Source organism: Filicampus tigris, chromosome 13 (genome assembly GCF_054856515.1).
Source record: "Filicampus tigris isolate MCC_2025a chromosome 13, RoL_Ftig_1.0, whole genome shotgun sequence".
NCBI lineage: Eukaryota > Metazoa > Chordata > Actinopteri > Syngnathiformes > Syngnathidae > Filicampus > Filicampus tigris.
The window spans coordinates 36,223-56,801 of record NC_141229.1 but is presented as its reverse complement, the minus strand read 5'-3'; the positions used below and the strand labels follow the sequence as shown (position 1 = coordinate 56,801).

Sequence of the window (20,579 nt, the reverse complement as noted above, 5' to 3'; positions counted from 1 at the left end):
GGTCGCCCCCCCCCCCAGGCTTTGCGGGAGGAACTACGGGGGCGTCAGGCGGCCGCCCGTTCGCTGCACACCGCGGGCGCGCAGCTGCTGCTGGAGGCTGGCCGTGACGGCGACGACTGCGCGGAGGCCAAGGAGAAAGTTCACGTGGTGGCCAACAAGATGAAAGCGCTCCTCGGGCACGTCCGGCAACGCCTCGCCACCCTCAACCAGGACATCAAACGTTACGAGGTAGGCCAAGGCGGTAGGCCAAGGCGGTCGACTCGGCGCTGCCCACTGCTGGACGCTAACGGACATGAGTGTGACACTTTGCGTGTGTGTGACAGGAAGAAGGGGAGGAGCCGGCAGGTGATGGACAGCTGGACATGCAAAGAAGGTACTTTCTCAAGTTTCCAAAGAATTGAATTTGCTCCGTCTGTGCAATCATCACTAACCTGGTGAAGTTCGAACGGACCTCACAGTCCATCATTGATTGATTGACGGACGGACGGACGGACGGACGGATGCCCGTTTTGCTGACGAGAGACGGCAACGCCACCCAGACTGCATTGACTCTATATGTACAGCGGGTAGCGCTATGCACCAATGAGAGCATCACGAGTTACTCAGGCTAAGACGGAACCAAGTTGCTTTGACTACAGAGACACTTTTACAGAGAAGTTCTTGCGAGTTGAGTTTTCCATTTTTAGTTTTGGAAAGAGTGGGGTGAGGAAGTTGTGAAAGGCTATTTTGCATTTAGCCCCACACTCCATTTCAGAAGGTGGCAGTCATGCACCAAAAGTTGTTTGCCAACCGCTAAAAGGCAGATGAAAAAGGGGTAGACAAATGGAAGAAAAAAAACCATTCATTTATTGCAATGCCGACTTCATTGCAGTTTTCACTCCGAAGAAGCCTTTTAATCCAGCAGGATTGGACCTTTGTCAACAATGTGACACGGGATTCTGGCGGAGGGAAGCAAAACCCGAAGTCACACTTTGAAGAGTTCAAGTGGCAGCAGGTTCCCACTTAGCAGTTCAATAGATTGTCAAATAAGTGAAACGTCAAACGGATGTGAGCGTGAAGCTGTTTGAGCAGCAAGCCGACACATGGCGACGTACATTGCGCACTCCCTTTGGATCAAATCGCTTCAGATGATGGATGGATGGATGGATGGATTTTTCATCTGTTGGACCTTGGGGGTTTTTTTCCCCAGATTGACGGACTTGGGAGCCCTTTGATGTTTGCTGAGGGAAGCGTGGTTCAGATAACACAACGGACTGGCCGACAGACGGTTGCAGTTTGCTTGGGCTTGAAAAAAAAAATGACGGATGACAGACGGGTGCTCGGGCTGCTGACGGCTGACCAATGACGGACTGGCAAACTATGAAAAATGCCCACCTCTGGAACTAAGGAAGGAAGGCGAGCGAGACGCAAATAAGAAGGAGGGAAGGAAAGAAGAAACAAAACAAAGGAATGAAAGTAGCTGGTCAACAATGGATGAGAAAAAAATCAAGGAAAGAAGGAAGAGGAAATGAATGACGTCACATCCAAAGATGACAACGGTCTCCGGTCTCTTTAGTTGGGGACTTGCTGTCGCTTGGAAGGAAAGGAAAGAATGGCCCGGGTGTCGCTGAGGATGGAACGAGAGAAGAATTTCAGGAAGTAAAGAAGGAAGGGAGGGAGGAAGGCAGAACAAAATGAGGAAAAAGACGGGAGCATGAAGGAAGGTGGAACTCATTTGCATCGTGTTCCCCTCATCGTTTGTTCCGTCGTTATTTGCTTATCAGTGCAGCTTCTGGAATGGACTATGAAGTTAAAACTATCCAGGAGGGAAATCCTTCAATTATTAGTTCAAAACAGTTTTTCACCTTATTTTCATTTCGTTACTGTGAAGGGATGCAATTGATACAGTAATCCCTCGTTTACCGAGGTTAATGGGGTCCAGAACCGAAAAAACGCAAAGTAGAGGTTGACTTTATTCTTTATTTATTATTCTTTTTATTTAGTTGTTTTAAGACAAAACTAACAGAGACATTTGATTCGCCGATGTTTGGTCGTCCTTTGGTCGTTTACTATCCGCTTATCCGGCTTGCCTCTGCCTCATCGAACGACACATTTGAATCACGTTATGAGTTTCCGAACAGAACGTTCAAAAGTGCTGATAGTTTGTCAGCGTGGACGATACTAGCGAGAGGCTGCGATGATGCGCGGCCAAGCACCTCACGGGATGAATGCACCTGTTGGTCCATTTCGCGCCGGGAACCGATCGCGCACCTTTTATGAGTGCCCGAGAGTATGGACAAAGGCTGCGTATCAACTCGTCTCTTTGAAACAATGCGCCTTTCTGCAATATGGCTCTATTTTTCAGTGTGAATTTATGTTGAATACTTTTTGAAAACCCGCGATGCACTGAGACCTCTGAGACCCTGAAACTCGAACCGCAAAGTGGCGAGGGATTACTGTACTGTGATGTGAATTTTGGGCCGTATCGGCCAGCCCCCCTTCCTTCCTTCCTTCTTTCTTTCTGTCTGTCTGGCTGTCATTCTTTCTTTCCTTCCTTCCCGCCATCCAAATGTCGTGTGACCACGCCACGTGGTGTTTGTGCGCTTGCAGGAGGCGGGATGGCGAGGGCGGCCCCCCCGTCCGCCGGCCACTGTTGCTCCGCGTCCTGCGGGCGGCGTTGCCGATGCACACGCTCTTGCTGCTGCTGCTGGCGTTGGCGTGCTTGGTGGCGCCGCCTCACGAGTGGCCGTCCTCCTCCAGCTGCTCGCTGGCCAACAACTTTGCGCGCTCCTTCTACCCCATGCTGCGCTACACCAACGGACCCCCGCCCACGTGACTCCCGCCCCGTCTGCCTGTGTATTCCAAAAGGTTATTTATTGGTTTGTTTGCTCATTTCAAAGCGATAAGACGCACTCGATTGTTGTACCATTCCATTTCCGCGGTAAACGTTTGGCAGCCAATGAATTGATTTTGTACAAAGAGCACAGCAATTGTGTTGAGTTTGGTTTGTGGGGTTGCAAGGGTCCCAAAATGGACGTGACATTGTGTGCCAGTGAATCCCGATCGTTAAGACAACACTGAACCCTTCTCCCGTTGAACACCTTGCACCCGCACTTCAATTCTGAAAGCACCTCAGGCAGGCTGCAACTAACCATTATTTTGGAAAGAACACAAGGATAACAACAGAGCTGGGCATTTTACTCAAAATTGAGCATCCGTTGAATACGTCATCCGTCTGCAGCGTCGTCAGTCATTCACCCTTTTTTGAGGGGGGGAATAGTACCCGACTATAGGCCGGTCCACCTTTTGATTCTAAATGGGTTTCCGTCAGCAATTCCGACTGCAACCCCCACCCCCCACCACTCCCGCCGGCTGATACTTGAACAGAAAGAGTTCAAGTCTCTGCGACATGGAAGCCTGTTGACAGCCTGGCCAAATCTGTCCCCCAAGCGACAACACTCACTTCCCCCCCCGGCTCGCCGCGGCCATGGAAGCCTCACCGCGAAAAATAGACTAAAGACGGACCATAGACCGTTTCAATACATGGGCTTCCGGCTATGTTTCTAGTGGGTTTATTTTCAAAATGTTCCCGTCATCGGTCAACTGTCAGTAAAACGGGCGTCTGTGATAGGCGGATAGACGGAGCGGTCTGTCACACAGGCGGAATGCCCAGCTCTGGATAATAACAAAGAGAGCCCCGGCCAACAAAATGACAAACAATTGAGTGCCAAAGATATTTGGATGGGTCCCGCCTGAGCAATTTGGCGATGCTGAGTGAAATTAAATGAGCATTCATGTGCTTTGACAGTTTGGGCAATTTGAAGTACAGCAAGATCTCAAAACGGCTCATTGGTTGTCAAAATAGTTGGCAATTAAATTGATAGTGGACGAAGGAAAAAAAAAATGCAACATTTTGTTTGCTGTGTGAGTGTCAGAAAAACAACACGAGTGAACGATTGTGTTAGCAGTTAGCTAAGCAAGCGAGCCACTTCGCAAGCAATCGTTTCACGTTTTTGTTGTCATCAGGCCACAACAACAACATTTTACAGCACGAGCTACAAGACAAAATTGCTAGCTAGCTAACTAGTGTTAAGCGGCTGAAAACAGAAGAAAATAAAAACTACAAGTCGAAAAACTACTGTTCAAATATGCTTCGTGCATGAAGTCGCCAGCATCTCTTGATTGTGTTTCCACAAACTCAATTCACTCGATTAGCATGAAATAGATATTAATTCCTCCTTGCGTCTTGCTGACGATATTTTGACCCATAAAAAAGTCTGTGAAACAAATTGGATTATGACAAGCTCGTTGTGTGCGGTGATGCAAATTGCGCCCTCCGGTGGCAAGACAACAAACTGCACAATAACAAGTGTGTGTGATTGTGTGTGCGGTTTGAAAATTTGTGTTTAACACTTGAATGTAAACAATCCCTCCCTCTGCATCATCACCACGGAAACAGGAAAGACAAAGTGTGCAATGTTTTCATTTGTTGACTTTTATTGATGGAATCCTGTGTGGCGACATTGACAATAAACACTTCAACAGTGGACTGCGCGTGCGTGCGTGCGTTTGTGCGTGCGAGAGAGACAAAGATGACGATGGCTTCACATGCGGCTATTAGTGGTAACCAAAAAGAAAAAGAGCCACGGCAACACAGCAACGTGACACTTTCAACAACTTCCACAAACTGTGTCATAGAAGAAAGAAGCCCCAAAAATGTTTTAAAACACACACACACGCCCACACACACAAAAGTCTGAGTTGGCCCAAAGTGGCCTTTTGCGTTCAGTCAGCCAATCGTTCGAATGCAGCCATCACAAATGAAGGCTCGGGAAAGGGCAAAGTGTGTCATTCTTTTCCAAGGCTGCAACAGGCAGGGCAGGTCCCTCCATTTTGGGACATGGACCAAGTTTGCCTCTTTTTCGCTCTGAACATTTGATTTGCGTCCGCTGATAGTGTAGTGGTACACACGCCTGAGTTGTGTGCGGGCAGCGTGGGATCGATTCCCGCTCAGTGACAGTGTCTATGTGTGCCCTGCGACTGGCTGGCGACCAGTTTGGGGTGTAGTCTGCCTTCGCCCATTGACGGCTGGGATAGGCTCCAGCAACTCCCCGCGACCCTATATAGGATAAGCGGTTTGGAAGATGACATGACATGACATTTGATTTGCCAGAGCTGGGCACTCGATCCTTTTTTGCCGGTCCGTTCTCCGTCCGCAACCTGGTTACTCTTCCGGCCTCGTCCCTCCGTCCTTATTCATAAAAATTGTTGTTCCCTGACCCCGCCCGTCCTTGTCCTTTTAAATCGCTTCCATCCTTACGTACGCCCCCCCCGCCCCCTAAAAAAAAAAACGCAGCGGGAGGGATGCTAACGACAGAGGTTTATTTCTAGCTTATTAGCTTGCTAATTTACTATTCAAATCCGCTTACCTTATGGGCACGGTTTGACGAAGCGCTTGCCACCACACGTATGTGTGTAAGGAGACGAAGTGAGCGAGTCGAGAGTTGTAATGTAACGTCTTTATTCAACAGCGCTCATTGTTTATATGTCAATGCAACGGTCGTGAGAGAGGTCAGTCTCTGAACGGATGGGCGAAGACGCCCGGTCCAGGGAGCGCTTCCATTGGTCAGCCCTTCGGGTTGCCGATTGGCTCGCTGGTTTCCCCTCCGTTTCCGGAGCGCCGACTGGGATACTATCAGTCCGTGCTTGGAGAGAGAAATTGCGCAGGAGTAGTTTCGGTGACGGTACATGTGATGTTCGATTGAATCTGGCGCTGCGATTCAATCTAAATCAATGAAGTTAGTGCGGGCGGGCGCCGTTGCGTGCGGGGGGCTCAGATGATGCGTTTGGAACGGCGGGTCGCGGAGCCAAGCACAGAATTTCCGCCCTTTCGGGCGGCCAAAACAAATGAATTTTTTCCCCCTTGGCCTCGCGGCAGCCAATCGGCATCGGGGCGTATTACCTCGCACGCGGCGTCCCGTGCACTCGGCGGGTCTTGTGCGGAGAGTGCAGAACAGAGTCAAAGATTATCCTCGCGGTTTGTGGACATCCACAGCTATAGGACTCGACCAGCTATCACCAGAGCAGGCTTGGAGGACCGTGAGTGAGAAGCTTGTTATACTTGCGATGTTTTGACTTTCTTTCTTTTTTTTTTTTTTAACAGCTGTTGAACTCGACCAAGGCGGCAATATTGTTTTGCATTAGATTTAGCACAGCATCGGCCACTTGATTGCGATGTCGAAACATTTTGTTGTTGTTGTTTTGGCAGTCGTGAAGTGAAGCCCCTCCCCGCTCCGATGTTGCGCGAATGAAGCGGCTGCGGCATTCAGGTTTCAAATTTCCCGCGCTCCTTCTTCTCCTTTTCCTACTCCTTCTCCTTCCTTTTTTTCCCCCCCTTTGCGCAGACCGAACGTGTGCAGTGCACAGAGTTCCCACCGGGTGGCGTTGCAATGCAAGTACGCACGCGCAGTTGGGTTACTATTGGTGCGTTGGAAGCGTTGGTAGGCAATTTTTGTCGTTTGCCCATTTGGCCGAGTAGGTTGAGATGAACTTTGGCCGCCTCGCGACCACGTCACACGTATGAGGGACGATTTGTAGGCAGGACTAAAATCCACCTCCGCCCTCGCTTAGTCCGTCCCTTACTTTTTTTAAACTTCTCGTCCCCCGTCCTCCGTCCCCCGTCCCAAATATGGGCGTCAGTCTGGAACGGACCTTTCCGCCCCCGGGACGGACCGCCCAGCTCTATGAATTGCAATCAACAAGAGGCGCTTTGATCGTAGACTTTCAGCTTTCTATTTGAGGGTCCAAGTTAGGCCAACGGCTGCGCAGGCGCGACCCCCACTTTGGCGAGAAGTGCCTCCCGTTTTTGAATGGGCCAAAAGTTCTGAAACGAGTGAGCCTGTGGGCTGTGGCGTGGTCGGCCGCCCGCCAATTTGCATTTCGTGTTGTTGGTTGTTGTTAGTTGTTAGTGATGTTGTGACCGCTGCCAATGACTTCCCAAGCGTTTGCTGCAATCTGATGCGGCCGAATACTTGACAAGTGACTGGCCGGACCAAGCGTAGTTGAATAATGACCCACCCAAAGCATGCTGCCAGAATGTTGTGACCCGAATCCCATTGAGCATGCATTTCCTTTGCTGAAGTGCCAAGCGTGAAGGTTGGAAACTCTTGTCCTTGGTTCAGCGGCTTTGCATAGAGATGAAGCTGAGGGTCTGCATCGTTTCAAATGGCTTCTTGTTCCGTTAAGGGACATCGAGGTGGCGTCGCAGTAGTCTCGGGCGTGACGTTATTTGGCTCCGTCGCAACCGTTGGGAAGGCGCGTCGCTCGAAGAGGCTACCGCTTTGCTTTTTCTCCGGGAACAATTTGGACGGGTTTTGGTATCCTGACAGTGACAGCGGGCTTCAGTGACCCACAACACAAGGAAGCTATGCCAATGCTAATGCTAATGCTAGCACACGTTGACAATTGCACGAGGGGTGGAAAAGTTTCAGGGAAGGCCGTTTGCTGTCATCACGGCAACCCGATGTGCGACACGGCAGCGGGTTCGTAGGTCAAATCAAATCGCCGTCATATGAGACGATACGGTGACGAGACGCACGATTGGAAAAACGCAAAAAGGTTAGGGACGTCGCAAACTTTGAACTTTTCACAGTACAAACAAACTTTCACTTGAATCATGACTCAGCATTTTTGGGAGGCGGGGCGACTAGAGACGACGTCGTTCAGTCTCATTTCAGTCCAGTCCGCCGTTCAAAGACGTTTCCACGACGATGCCATCCGGAACGCCGAAATCCGAAGAAGAGGCGGGATCTCCTAAATCCAACATCCACGCCTCCACGGGGACGAAGCTGAGAGAGTGAGAAGCACAGATTGACCACGCAAATGACTGTCAAGTCAATGCACCTTTTTTTTTTTTTTTAATATGGTGCATTAACAGCAGCCGCAGCTGTACACAAAATATCAAAGAAGGCAACCTAAGCGAGCGCTGAGATAACGGGGCTAAAGCTGACTTGTAGACCAGGAACTGTCCGAAACAAAAAGGAAAAGTGGAAAAATCGTACTTGAAGATACAAACAATATGTGCGTCACAAAATTTTGCGCTTAGAAAATATCCAACTTTGAGTTTATTTTGAGTATTACAAAAAGAAAGTGGTACCGATTTGGTGGAATGGCCCATTAAATAATACACGTCCATTTCTATATGAATTTGAGAAAAATCGGATGCAACGCTCTTTTTCTGAATGCATTGCCGGGGTATGGGATCGGAACTCGAATCGGTATCAGCAGGTCGCAGATCTTAAAATCAAAAGACTCGGACTCGGACCTGAAAAAACGTGATCGGGACAACCCTAGTTCTCGGTCTGCGTACGTCTCGTTTGGAGAGTAAGGTCCCTATTCGGACACCTGTCCATGACGGCGACACCCCGGAAGCACTCATTCAAAGTCGTTATGTAGAAAAACGCACGTTGGTCGGAGGGAAAGACGACAGGAAAACGCCGCCTCAACTTCCAGAATCAGACTGGTCAAACGAAGCCGGTTTGTCCCCCGACGTCAGCTACAACAACGTTGCGAATGACTTGTTTATGAAGAAGAGTGCCGACACGTGGGAAGGAAGACTTCTGTGCTGTCAAGAGTGTTCGTGTGCTGGACGCATGTTGGCTGGATCTTGCTGCGCTAACAGCAAAGGTATGTTGCTTTTGCTTGACATGCAACATCCACCACTGCCTTCATGCTGTCTAAATTGTTGTTCGTTCAATCAGTTGTGTCCGGATGAACTGGTCTTGCTGTACGTGGAAGAAGCCTTTCACGCTTGCTAGCTGCTGACAAAGAGACGCGCTTGCTCGCGATGCTTGCAACACATGGCTCAGCAGACCTCAAGTCCAAGTGGAAAGCGTTGTGAGTATCGTGTGCGCGCGCGTGTGTGTGTGTGTGTGTGCAAGACCAACCAAAAATGTTCTCAGATACTCCATCGACGTCTAAAATTCGTATTGCTCCCTAATTGGCAGATTCACGTTGAAGGACAGTGCGAACCGAAAATCTGTCATGGCTACGCAAACAGGTGAGGACCTCCAATTTCCAGGTTCATCTTATGACCCGCTGCACATGAAACCGAAAAAAGGGGCTGAGGTCCAGTAATCGGAGAAAGCCGTTGAATGTTGCCATGGCGTCAAGCGGTCAGGTGGTAAACCCTAACCCGGAATCACCAATTCACATTTCTAATCTCGAGTCGAGAGATGATAGCAACCGTAAACAGTCCAGGCGTCGACCATTGTTTTGAACGCAGAACGGACTCGGCGACTATTTGGCCTCCGTTCTCGCACTCGCTCGATGGAGCGCCTGCCCTCAGGCCGCAGGCGGCGGCGTACTCCAAATGTGACGGCACACGCTCGGATTCTCTTACAATCACACAGGAGAATATTCGCAGCGGCTGTTTTGACACGGCCGGCAACCGGCCACCTAGCGTCATTTTGCCATCAATTGTGCCGCAAACTGCTGGAAGCGTGCCAGCCGGTGGCGTGGCGGGGGGAGCGGAGCGCTCGCTGCTCCAGCACCTCGCGGGTTCAAATAAAAGCTCCAGTCCGTACCGCTTTGTTCTAATCTATTTATTTTTGGACTATGCTTCGCTTTTTGCAGAAGCCAAAACAGATTCCAATTGGAAACGTGATCTTGGCAAAAGAAGTTTGCCGTCAAGCTCGCCTGCGTTTGAAGGCGTTGATTGAAAAGGAGCAAAGGAGCGGCGGCGCCTCACCCGTCCGTCTCGGGTCCGGGGGGGGACGCGTGGATCTGCGGGGGGCGGCGGGCCGAGCGGCGGGCGTCGGCCGGCGGCGCGTCGGCCGGCGGCGGCGGCCCGCCGGACGTGTCGGCGTCCAGCATCTCCAGCAGGAGGTCGTACACCAGCACCACCTTCTTCCGCTTCATGCTGCACAGGTGGTCCATGCCCTTGTTGCTATGGAGACCACACACAGCAGCTGGCAACATCGCTCACGCGGGTGGGCTTTGTCTCGCGACGCCGACAAATTTCAAGTGGCGATTCATCTCTCCATTTTTTTCCCATTCATCAACGAATCCGATTGAAAAAACAAACAGACATTTTTCGATTTCCATGTAGGGCTGCAACCAATGATTATTTTACTCGCTGATTAACGTGTGGATTATTTTTCCGATCAATCGGAGAAAGCCAGCATTTTGTTTCATTTCCGTCTCTTTACTCCAAAATGGTATATGAGGTTGAGTTGACCGTTTGGCAAAAGACAAATGATGACGATTCACTTCCTGGTGTGGTTTGTAACGCGCAGGCAAAAATGTTGGTCATTGCTTTGGTTCGCCTTAGCTTTGGTTTCGCGTCAACGTTTGCGCTCTACCACTTCACGTCTTCGCTCATCAGTGCGCCACTTTCGTAGCGTAGATGTCACGAGCGTATTACGTGCGCCTGGAGAGAAAGATGCCGGAGTAAACGACAAACTAGAACAATTGTGAGACACGGCAGCGAAACAAGTTTGGCCTTTTGTCTGCTAGTTTCTTACTAGGAGAAATGCCACAGACGGGCTAACAAATGGCATCGGCGCATGAAAAGAAATGCGCTCGGCAGACATGGCGCGTGGAATGTGCGAGAGGAGCATGGTGAGATGTCGGTTTAGAGCGTCAAAAAGAAGCGCGGCGGCAGACCTGACGTGCCGAATGTGCGAGAGGAGCATGGTGAGGTGTCCGAGTCTCAGCGTCTGCTGCTGGCTGCTGAGGCCGGTCTTGGAAATGGACCAAACCAGCGCATCGATCACGCGGTCCAGAAGCCGCAAAAGTTTCTTCCTGCTGGCAGATTGTTCCGACGTCTGCGGGGAACTGGCGCAGACGTCTGCAAGCAAAACAAAATGGTCGCAATCACGAGGAAAACGTCACGGCTTTTGCCTCCCTCCTTTGAAAACCTTCAGCCCGACTCGAATGGCCGAGCCCGATACAACCGGCCACCCGCCCCCGTGCCATGAAAGCCAAATGTGACGCGCGACCTGCAGTCCAGCTTGAACGGCACATTTGGAGGCAAACCGAGGCTTCAAAGCCCCATTTGCAACCCTACCAAAGCTGAAAAGCCGGACTCTGAACTGTATCGAATCAAAGCCTGAACCTGCCACCATTAAATGTTGACGGCACGTTGGAAAGCAGAACTCGGAATGGAAGCCCTGACCTCCCTCGGCTTTGAAAGGCCGAGCGAGCGAGCGAGCGAGCGAGCGAGCGTGCGTCGGAGCCCCGAGTGGCCTTTCGACCCGATTGCGAAATCCTGCCCAAGGCTCAAAAGCCTTCTGCTTCCAAAGACAACAGCGCAAAGTCACATCTCATCTAGGCCTAGATGGACCGACTATCGGCCGATAGTCGGTCGCGCTGGAAAAAATGGCAAAAATGCACGGCGACGCCTGACAGCCACGCTGACCATTAAGTCGCGTCTGCGCACGCGGGAAATGTAATACAGCTCCATACCAGCGGCGGCGGCGGTAGTCGCTATTCCTCAGGGTTAGTAAAAGCCGACTGCAAAGCTATGGATGGGGGGTGAATACAAAAAACAGAGCTGGGCATTCCGCCTATGACGGACGCCCATTTTGCAGGCAATAAACGATGGACGCTAAACTTAAAAAAATAGTCGGACTAAGGGTAGTCGGAAGCCCATTTTAATTGTCTATCTTCGCAAGCAAATCCTCACGAGTCAAAGTGTGAAATCTAAATCCTTGCTCTTCCTCGAGTTTTTGCGCGTCCACTTCAAAAAGGGATTTCACCATGTTTGCGCGCGCCTCATAAGGTCGAGCCGTTTCGCTAGCCGTGCGCCATCGCTTCCTCCGATTGCATGAAACTGCTTTCTTGTCATTTGGAACATTTTTTCCCCCCAAAAAAGAGGGAAAAAAGAGCTGAAAAGTTGATTTTTGGCAATGTGTGCGTGCTGACTTGAGTTGAGGAGGATCATGGCCTTGAGGCAGACGTATTCCTCCCGTTGCAGTTTGAGCTCTCGGAATCTGGCCGTGGCCGCCAGCAGCATGTCGAAGATCTCCACGATGCCCTCCACGCACTCGCCCTCCTCCCTGCGCACACGCACACGGCAGTCAGCAAATTCAGCCGCGCCGCCGCTCGTCAGCTCGATTCGTTTCGCGAGTCGAAGCGCGGCGACCGCAAAGCGGCGACTCCCAAAACGGCCCACTGAGGAAGACGAGAAAGACCAGACGCGCCTCACCTGTCGAGTTTGAAGTCGGGCGAGAAGATGAGCTTCCCGGGATGGTCGACCGATCGCCACATCAGGCCCAGCATGAGGATTTCCAACCAGCAGCACTTCAGCAGCTGGATCTGGTCGCACAGACTCAGCTCCACGAAGCCTGCGCCCACGCACGCACGCACGCACGCACGCACGCCAACAAACGTGTCAGAGATGAATCCCCAAAGAATCCAACGCCAACGAGGAAGATGACGCCATCTTGGCAGAGCGGGCCGTTTTCCTTTGTCATTGCTCGCAAGCACTAATTGGCTAGTTGGCAGCCAATCCGAGTGACCTCGTTTGGATTTGGTTTGACGGCTCGCCGACGCAAACGGAAACCTTTGGGGGCCCCGCCGAGCCTTTGCCAGATTTGCCACAAATTCATCAACATCAACACTTTTGCTGTCATTTAGCTGCGCGGCCCGGTCTCACCCGGTATCTTCTTGGCCCAGCTGATCATGAGCACCAGCTCCTTGTCGGCCAGGTTGGTGAGCGACATCATCATGCTGGCCTCGGTGAAGGGCTTCTTCGGCTCCTCCATCAGGTAGATGGCGGGCGGCTCCGCCTCCACGATGCGCGAGATGAACTCCTCGGCGCTCAGGCCCGGCGGCGGGGGGGCCTCCGGTCGGAGGTGGCGCCCCGGCCGGGACGGGGCCCGGGGCTGCGGCGGCCCCCGGCGCTGGTGGCGGACGCCGCGGAAGCCGCAGCGCTCGCGCCTCATGCCTGCGTAGTCACAACAACAAGACGCCGCCGTCACGCGCTCTGGCCGTCTTTCAGCACGCACGCACGCACGCACGCACGCGCGAGCAGACGGCGCCGCCTCCGCATACGAGCCAGCCCACTGACGCGCTTCTCCGGACACGAGCCGTCCTTGTGTACCCACTGAAAGCGGCCCGCTAGCTTAATGCTAATGCCCTTGACAAGCTAAAGTCAGCATCGCTACTTGCGCTTTTGGCCTTTGATGCTGGAACACAAATAGTGGAGCAACACACAGATCGTTTTTCCTCCGTCGCCTCTTACTGAGTTGGAGAGGAAGAAGAAGTCTGTTCTTCTTGGTTTGTGTTTCTTTTGACCCCCCCACCATTCGACCTCTTTTCTCCCACGCCCCGTTTCTTTCCTCAGGGTTTTTTTTCCTTTTTCAAGGCAATTGGAATGAGGATCAATTATTCACATTTTGGTTTGTTTTGGGATTTTGCCATCTGCACTCTCGCTGGCTCCCCATTAGCCATCAATGGCGCGATATCATACTTGTCACAAGAAGAGCAAACATCAAGGCGGCCACGTGGAAAACCTTTCTTTCCGATCTCCACAGTGCCTCCCACTCCCCTTTCGTCCGGTGGCACGGCAACATTTGCTTGAGCGCACGTGTGTGTGTGGGGGTGCGCGTGCGTGCGTGCGTGCGTGCGCGCGTGCGCGCGACCGACCGACCGACCGACCGACCGACCGACCGACCGACCGACCGCTCGCTGTCCGCGTCTGCAGACGTACCGCACTTCATCATGCCAACTTGGTAGCATTTGCGTAGGCGGCAGGCCTGGCAGCTTTTGCGTCGGTTCTTGTCGATGGTGCACTGGTTGGTGGCGGGACAGATGTAGTCGTTGTGTCCTACGAGCGGGAGGGGACAGAGGACATGAAAGCCACATCAAAGTCACCAAAGGCGCACTCCTTCACTTGGACCGCGCGAGTGGCAACAACCCCGAGCCAGTCCATCCAAGTCAAATGGTGACTTGGGTGAAGCGACTTTGAACTTGTCCGCTCGGCACATTTGGCCCCTTTGCACTCGTGACGCGGACTCGCCTAGCTCGGCTGATGATGTTTTTGAACCGGGACTTGATCGTCTTCCCAATGAAGCGCGCCAGCGACTTGAAGCGTCGTCCTCGTTCCACGAGCTAGCGTGCAGCTCAGCTCAATCTTTGAGTCGACTCGGCTGATCTGCCTTAGGCGGGTTGAAAATATTGCCTCCCCCTCCCCCCGAATTGGCCACGGAGTCAAGTCATGTGAGTGGAGAAGCCCCGCCCCATCGCCCACGCCCGCCTTTCCGGCACGTCCTCACCTTGGATGCTCCTCTTGAAGAAGGCCTTGCAGCCCTCGCAGGACCAAACGCCGTAGTGGTACCCCGAAGCGTAGTCGTGGCACACGGCGCAGAAATGCGTGTCCGCCTTGACGCCGTCCTGGCCCGGCCTGGCCATCATTTTGGGACAAGCCAGCACGGCGCTGCAAAAGAGGAACGACAGCTCGACATGAGGCAGCCGGCCGTCATCTCGGCGACGCTGCGCCAGATGACGGACGGACGGACGGACGGACGGACGCGTCTCTCGGCATGTTTTGCTGTCGAGGCGAGCCGACGCTCGAGCACGAAGGAGAACCTCTGACGGGCTCGCCTGCCGCTAGCTGCGCCTCGCTTTTCAAATCCCTTTTCACCTTGGCTGCACCAAGCAAACGGCTGTCCTGGGAAGCATGCGCTCAACTCCGACTCTTAAAGCGTTCGCTGCATAGTGATCGTTTGGCAAGCCACTCATACCTAGATCCACTTTGATCTGTAAGGCAGATCTGGGGGGGCAGACACCACATTGGTAACGCTGTTGTCATTTCTGTCCAGAAATGTCAGATTGCTCATATGATCGGCGACAAGATGCTCATCGATAAACGTGGCTATTTTGTGGCGAAATGTCCTTGTTATCGTTTGCGCCATAACGACGGAAAAATCTTGCCACGGTGGTTATCAGACCCCAAAGATCACCTTTTGGCCCCCTCCAGGCATAATTGGGCTGAGTGTGGCCTCTTACCTCAAGTCGGGTCGGACAACCCCGAATCGGTTGTTTGCACCCACCTGCTGCTGACGAAGCCTTTGGGCTCCATCCAGTGGGGGCTGGCGTGGTCGTAGGCGAGAGCCGGGGGGCGGTGCGGGGCGGGCGTCGGCTCGGACCAGAAGGCCGGCGGCGCCTCACCCGCCGGCGCTCTGCCGTAACTCAGCACGGTGGAGCCATAGAAGGCCAGGGCATCGCGGTTCCCGTCGGCGTAGGGCGAGCTGATGCACGGCGCGTGGCCGCCGTCGAAGCCCGCCGGCGGTGCCGGCGGCGGGCTCCGGGGCTCCGAGGCCTTGCTGGAGTCCACTTCCTGGAACTGCAGCAGCGCCAGAGGCCGGCCGTCCGGCCCGGGAGACGGCGCCGCCTGCAGGCCGTCCGCCATCGGACACCGGCGACGGACGGGATGTGGGTGAGCAAGGTCAAGGTCTACTGCATCCTCCACCGAAGAGGAGTCCTGCCGCCAAACAAAGGCGAAAGCGTCACACGAGTGGCTCCCACCCAAACACTCCGGCGCAGGAAATGGTCCACTTTGACTAAAGTGATGGGGAAAGTGGGCAACCCGTCGTTTGTTATGTTCCAGGTTACCGCCCTGAGAGACGCAAAGTAACAGGCAAACATTTGTTTTATGATTCTGACTGGATATACACTTTGAACTTCATGCATATAAATGCCACCACGTGCAACTCCTGTTTTTGTCCACTCTGGCCACGGGCGCCTGCCTTCTCAAGGCGGGCTCGGCCTGTCCAGCGATGATGCGCAAGTCAGCAAATGAACCATGTACACTTGGCCAAGTGCGAAGTGGCGAAACGTTAGCCGTCGCGCCGAGGCCGACGGCTGACTCTGGAGTTCAAAATGCCGATGCTATGAAATGACGGCAAAAGTGTTGATGACTGAACCGGTTTGGATGACAAGTGGCAACGCGCGTAGCCCAAAACAAGCTACGAGCTAAGAACTCAAGCAGTTTGCTGACGAGAGCTCCTCCGAGGCAAACTGCACAGGCGCTGTGAGGCAATTCGCTTGTAGTCAAACAGTGGCGAGGTCGCCGACCTGCCGGTGGACGCCGTCCGAGGGGTCGGGTCAAAGCGGCCTCTGGAAACAGGCGGCACTCCACCAAACTTTTGTGGCAATCAGCTCCGCTTCTCTTCCTGGGAATTGGCGCTTCTCAAAAGCGGCGCTTGGATCCACAAAATGCTTTGCGAGAAAGGATTGCGTGGTGCGCATGCAAAAAAGGAAATGGTGCAAAATGACACATTCGGCAGGACCAAACCTCCCATGTCCAAATGTGCTCAATTTCATGTTCCCCCCCCCCCCCCAGCAATCTCCATTATTGCTCAGTCCCCACACGGGCGTGTTAGCGAGCGTTGTCAAGTGTTGCAAAGGACTTGCTCTCCTTGATGGTGACGCAACGTTGACGGCTCAACAAACAGGCCCCCTTTCTGCTGCTTGCCCGCCGTCCCGGCCAACCAATCGACAGCAACCACTGCCTCCTCCCTACTGCTGGGGACCGATTCAACACACACGGACCTCGGCTCAAGAGACGACACGGGCCGGGTTTTACAAAGTTTCTTTTTACAGGTGCAATTGCAGTAGCAAGCCAGCGCAAATTCTGCCCTCGCGGCTCGCTCAGGTACAAGTTTCCAAGTGGCGGTAGAAAGATGTCTTGGTGAGGCCCTCCCGGCCGGCAAAACGACGCTCCTGGCGTCGGGAATTCGAGTTGCTGGTGGCTTTCTTGGAAAATCGCCACTCGAGCATGAAAAAGTTGCCGCCAAATCACGACGCGGTGAAACGTTGAGAAAACGACTCAAACGATGACTAAAACTAATCAAAGCTACGGTCGAGCGAAGCATGTCTGAAAAAAAAGAATAAAAAGTAACAACGCCGCCGGAAAAAACAATTCAAAGTGAATTCGACAATCAACTCTACTCCAGTTGATTGTTGTCACTCCCTCACAACAGCCGCACGCAACAAAGCGCTTCGCGGAACGCACGGACAACAAAAGCCAAAGCCGAGTTGAAGTACTGCGCAACGGTCATGGAAAATCCCATCGTGTAATTGCACAACTCTGGATTCAATACAATGCTAACCTTTCGGAGCCCAAACGTTGACTTGCAACAAACTCAGCTAGCTGCTGGGAATCAGAGCAGCTTTTTAAAAAAAAAAATTTTAAGCCAGCTTTGGAGTGAGGCGAACTTCAGCTTGTTGGCGATTGTTGACGCTAAACATGTTCGCTTGTAGTGTCAACTTGACCCCGTGAAGTTGACACTACAAGCTGGCAGGCAGGTGGCCTACTTTCTGATTACCAGCGCTGAGGAGCCGCCCGACACAAGCAAACAAACAAACAAAAGAGCAGAAAGCGAGAAAGAGAGCGAGAGAGAGAGTGAGAGCGAGAGAGCGAGAGCCAGAGCGAGAGCGTCTTTACCGGAAGAACAAAGTCATGCTAAGGTGCTAGCTCAAGGCTGGCCCGTCCTGCTCGTGTTGGGAATCCCATTTTGGAAGGAACAACAACCCGCTTTGTACTTTTATTCGCTCATTAGAAGAAGCCAACTTCAATTCCTGCGTTTGTTCGCCATGATTTTTTGGGGTCCTTAAATTGAGACTTGTCACACCACCGCTGTTGGCGGTTCCAGCGTCAATGGCATGTTTTTCCGATATTGATTCGTGTTGACTCGATAGCGCTGGACGCCTGCTGTCGTGTGCTGCTTCGTGTTCTGCCGCGACGGCGGGACCGGCGTTTTTCCCGATTGCCGCCGAGCTGCGGCCCGCTTTTACAGACGTCACCAACAACACGTATTGCTCAAGAGTAGCCTTTGAAAAGACCTACTGTATGTAGAGCATCGTTTCAAAAGCTAATTACGCACTTCAGAGCACCTTCTCAAGGAAGGGAGGATTCACATAGCGTAACTGACTAGACGAGGAATGCACTATAGTCAAATCAAAAAGCAGTATTGCACAATATATGGCCGCATCATTTCTAATCTGACAGTATTCCTTGCGACGGTCTCTTGTGAAAAAAGGCCCTTCCCCATAGTCCCCCCTTTACGGCGGAAATGGGCCGATCGCCATCGGTGGCCGATAAATGGGAGCGGCACAACATTATAGCGCCCCCTGCTGTCGACTTGACGTCAAAACGCCCTCGGGCTCACATTGCCAACCGTACATCAAGTTAGGTGGCGTCTCAGGCGACGCCACTAACGCCGGAACAAGGTCACCTTGACGTCACTTTCAGGAGAGGGGCGCCGTTCCATTCGATGGCCGCAAAGTCAGATGGCTGAAAAGGGGCGACTTCATCTTTTTCATTCCTATCCCACCAACGTCTTCAGACTGCCAGCATCACATTGCAAGCGACCTTTTGGACTCGACTTCCACTTGAACTACTTGACCGGATAGGGACAGAATTTGCACGCAAATCGGCCCTAGACGACAACAAATCGACGCTAACGCCATAGCCATAGCCATAGCCAAATTCCAAAACAGGCTGAATAGAACAGAAGCCGATGAAAACCACAAAGTATGGCGCTACCTGAGCGTACCTTGGTGTGCCCTTGTATTCTTTCGCCAGTGCACCAACGAGTTCCTTGCGTGCCATTCGTGAACCTCCCAACGTCACCCTGGACTGGCCACCGGCCGCTCGCAGGGCCAGTAAAGGCGACGTCGACCCCCCCGCCCCCCAACGAGTTCATTCGTGGACACGACGAGCGTCCGCTTTGCTGCTGCGCTACTGCAGCTTCCCCACTGTGGGACCCGAGGAGGTTCTTCCTGTTCGAATTGATTCTATGCTACGCTAGGCTTTTGTAATGTCTTGACAAAGGATCCCAGATAGAGCGGAGGTGTTGTTGTGTTGAGTGTCTTGGGGGAAAAAAAAGCCTGCGGCGGTGGCAATCGAAGGCGCAAATGAAAAGACGAATGTTGGACTTACTTGCGGCGCACAGCTCAAATGTTGGCCCATGGACGAGCAGACAGATTCGGACTTGTTTTTGTTCAGGCGTCCACACTTTGAGCTTTGGACTGCTCGCTCGTGCCACGCGCGCACCGGGCACACGCCGAGGGCTGAAAGGTCACAGGACTCATCATTGATTTCCGCTGCTGCTGCCGCCGCCGCCGGACGAGCTCGACTTGAAGCTCTCCGACTCACTCACACCTTCCCCACTCCCAAATTGCCAGTCCAGCATTTTCACGGCACCTTTTCTTCCATTACATCGCTTTGGGGAGTCCGGTGAACGATTCTGCGGTGGGGCTCATTCGGCCATCCGACTCCCTAATCACCGTAAAATACTTTTTAGACAACTATGTCGTCCCCTATATCAGAATGGGTGAGTGCTCGATTAATCGTTTGGGGCCGAGAGTCGAGTGCTCGATTAATCGTTTGGGGCCGAGAGTCGACTACTCTATAGATTCCACGCTATCAACTCGTTGCGTCCATACAGTATATGGGTTCATCCAGTTCGGCAAGGTACGCTAATATATATATATACATATTTATGGTACAAACGACTCAAAATATACAGTAGATTTTTTTCTTTGCAGAGCAGTTTTGCAATTCACTGACTTAAGTTAGTTTTTTGTTTCTTTTTTCTACAGGTTCATCGGTGCCTCAGAGTGGCCTCGCGTCGCAAGCCTACCACCGATTTCTTCAGCAGGGGTACGAGCAAAATGTTATCACAATGGACTTGTAGCATTCCCTCGGGTGACAAAGTAAGTGCATTGCATTTGTTTCACACACTGTAGTCATGGTGCGGAGGAACTACGTTCGCTAAGTTTGTCGCCTTCGGGTATCTGTAGCAGAAAGATGGCGGCGAGACATGGCAGCCTCCTGTAGGGGAGGTGCGCCCTATGTAATAGAATTACACACATTCCGTCCCAGGGAAGTCGTCTGCTGTCTTTGATGCGTGTCAGCCTTTTCAAAGGTGAATGGCATCTTGCCAGTGCAAACCACAAAAAAAAACGCTTTCAACTTGATGCTAGTAAAAAGAAGGGGAAAAAAACGCGTCTGCCGTCGCTTATCTGGAAGTGCGGTCTGTTCTCCACTCACAAGTCACAAATCGGCAACTCAAGTGCAAAAGCTGTCAGAAAGCGAACAATGCCGGGGGGGGGCTTGCTTGCCTGGGGGGTGCGACGGGAGAGTCTATGGTTGGCGGCGCTTCGCGGGGGGGCGGGACTGAGGGATCGTCGAGAGGCGGCGGCCGGCGGCGTGACCTCGGCCGAGTCTCGCTGGAATGCCTTTGAACGAGACGCCAGACAAACCAACGCGGAAGAGGACGTTGGCCAGCGCCGCGTTCTGACTCGAGCACGCTTCCCTCCACACTACGCACGCACGCACGCACGCACGCACGCAACGCAGCCTGTGGTCCGACTCCCCCTCAGTCGGGAAGCAAGCAAGCTGCACTTGGCCAAAAACCAACACGTCTCCTTGTCTCGTTATTATCAAAGCCTCTCAAGGACGGTAGGTCCACTTCCTGGCTAGGCTCCTCCTCCTGGCGGCGACGCGGTGGTAGATTAAGTCGGGCATCAGACCTAAATATGCCTCATCGGAAGATTGGGAGGAATTCCAAACATGGCAAATGTTTGCG

General features: G+C 52.7%; 2 protein-coding genes across 3 annotated transcripts in view; one reads left to right on the top strand and one right to left on the bottom strand.

The window, feature by feature from the left end:
- The window catches only part of syne2b (spectrin repeat containing, nuclear envelope 2b), a 75,965-nt gene extending 72,997 nt beyond the window's left edge, over positions 1 to 2,968 (top strand). Inside the window, exons 97-99 of the mRNA XM_086050001.1 lie at positions 19 to 228; positions 324 to 373; positions 2,590 to 2,968. Of these exons, the coding sequence (XP_085906127.1) occupies positions 19 to 228; positions 324 to 373; positions 2,590 to 2,815 (486 nt within the window). The 3' untranslated portion in view covers positions 2,816 to 2,968. The remainder of the gene's footprint in view (positions 1 to 18; positions 229 to 323; positions 374 to 2,589) is intronic.
- A 1,485-nt stretch (positions 2,969 to 4,453) lies between these two features.
- On the bottom strand, positions 4,454 to 19,093 carry esr2b (estrogen receptor 2b). Of its 2 annotated transcripts, none has more exons than XM_086048783.1 (10): positions 18,929 to 19,093; positions 15,036 to 15,466; positions 14,259 to 14,419; positions 13,694 to 13,810; positions 12,638 to 12,928; positions 12,188 to 12,326; positions 11,905 to 12,038; positions 10,645 to 10,828; positions 9,728 to 9,925; positions 4,454 to 7,826 (listed from the first exon to the last, which is right to left on the bottom strand). In XM_086048783.1, exons 1-10 carry the CDS (start codon positions 18,956 to 18,958, stop codon positions 7,712 to 7,714), a joined length of 1,800 nt encoding a protein of 599 aa, XP_085904909.1. In that variant the 5' UTR covers positions 18,959 to 19,093; the 3' UTR covers positions 4,454 to 7,711. The 2 variants fall into 2 exon arrangements, with proteins under 2 accessions (XP_085904909.1, XP_085904908.1); XM_086048782.1 differs by lacking the exon at positions 18,929 to 19,093 and adding an exon at positions 18,543 to 18,707.
- Between the last annotated feature and the right edge of the window lie 1,486 nt (positions 19,094 to 20,579).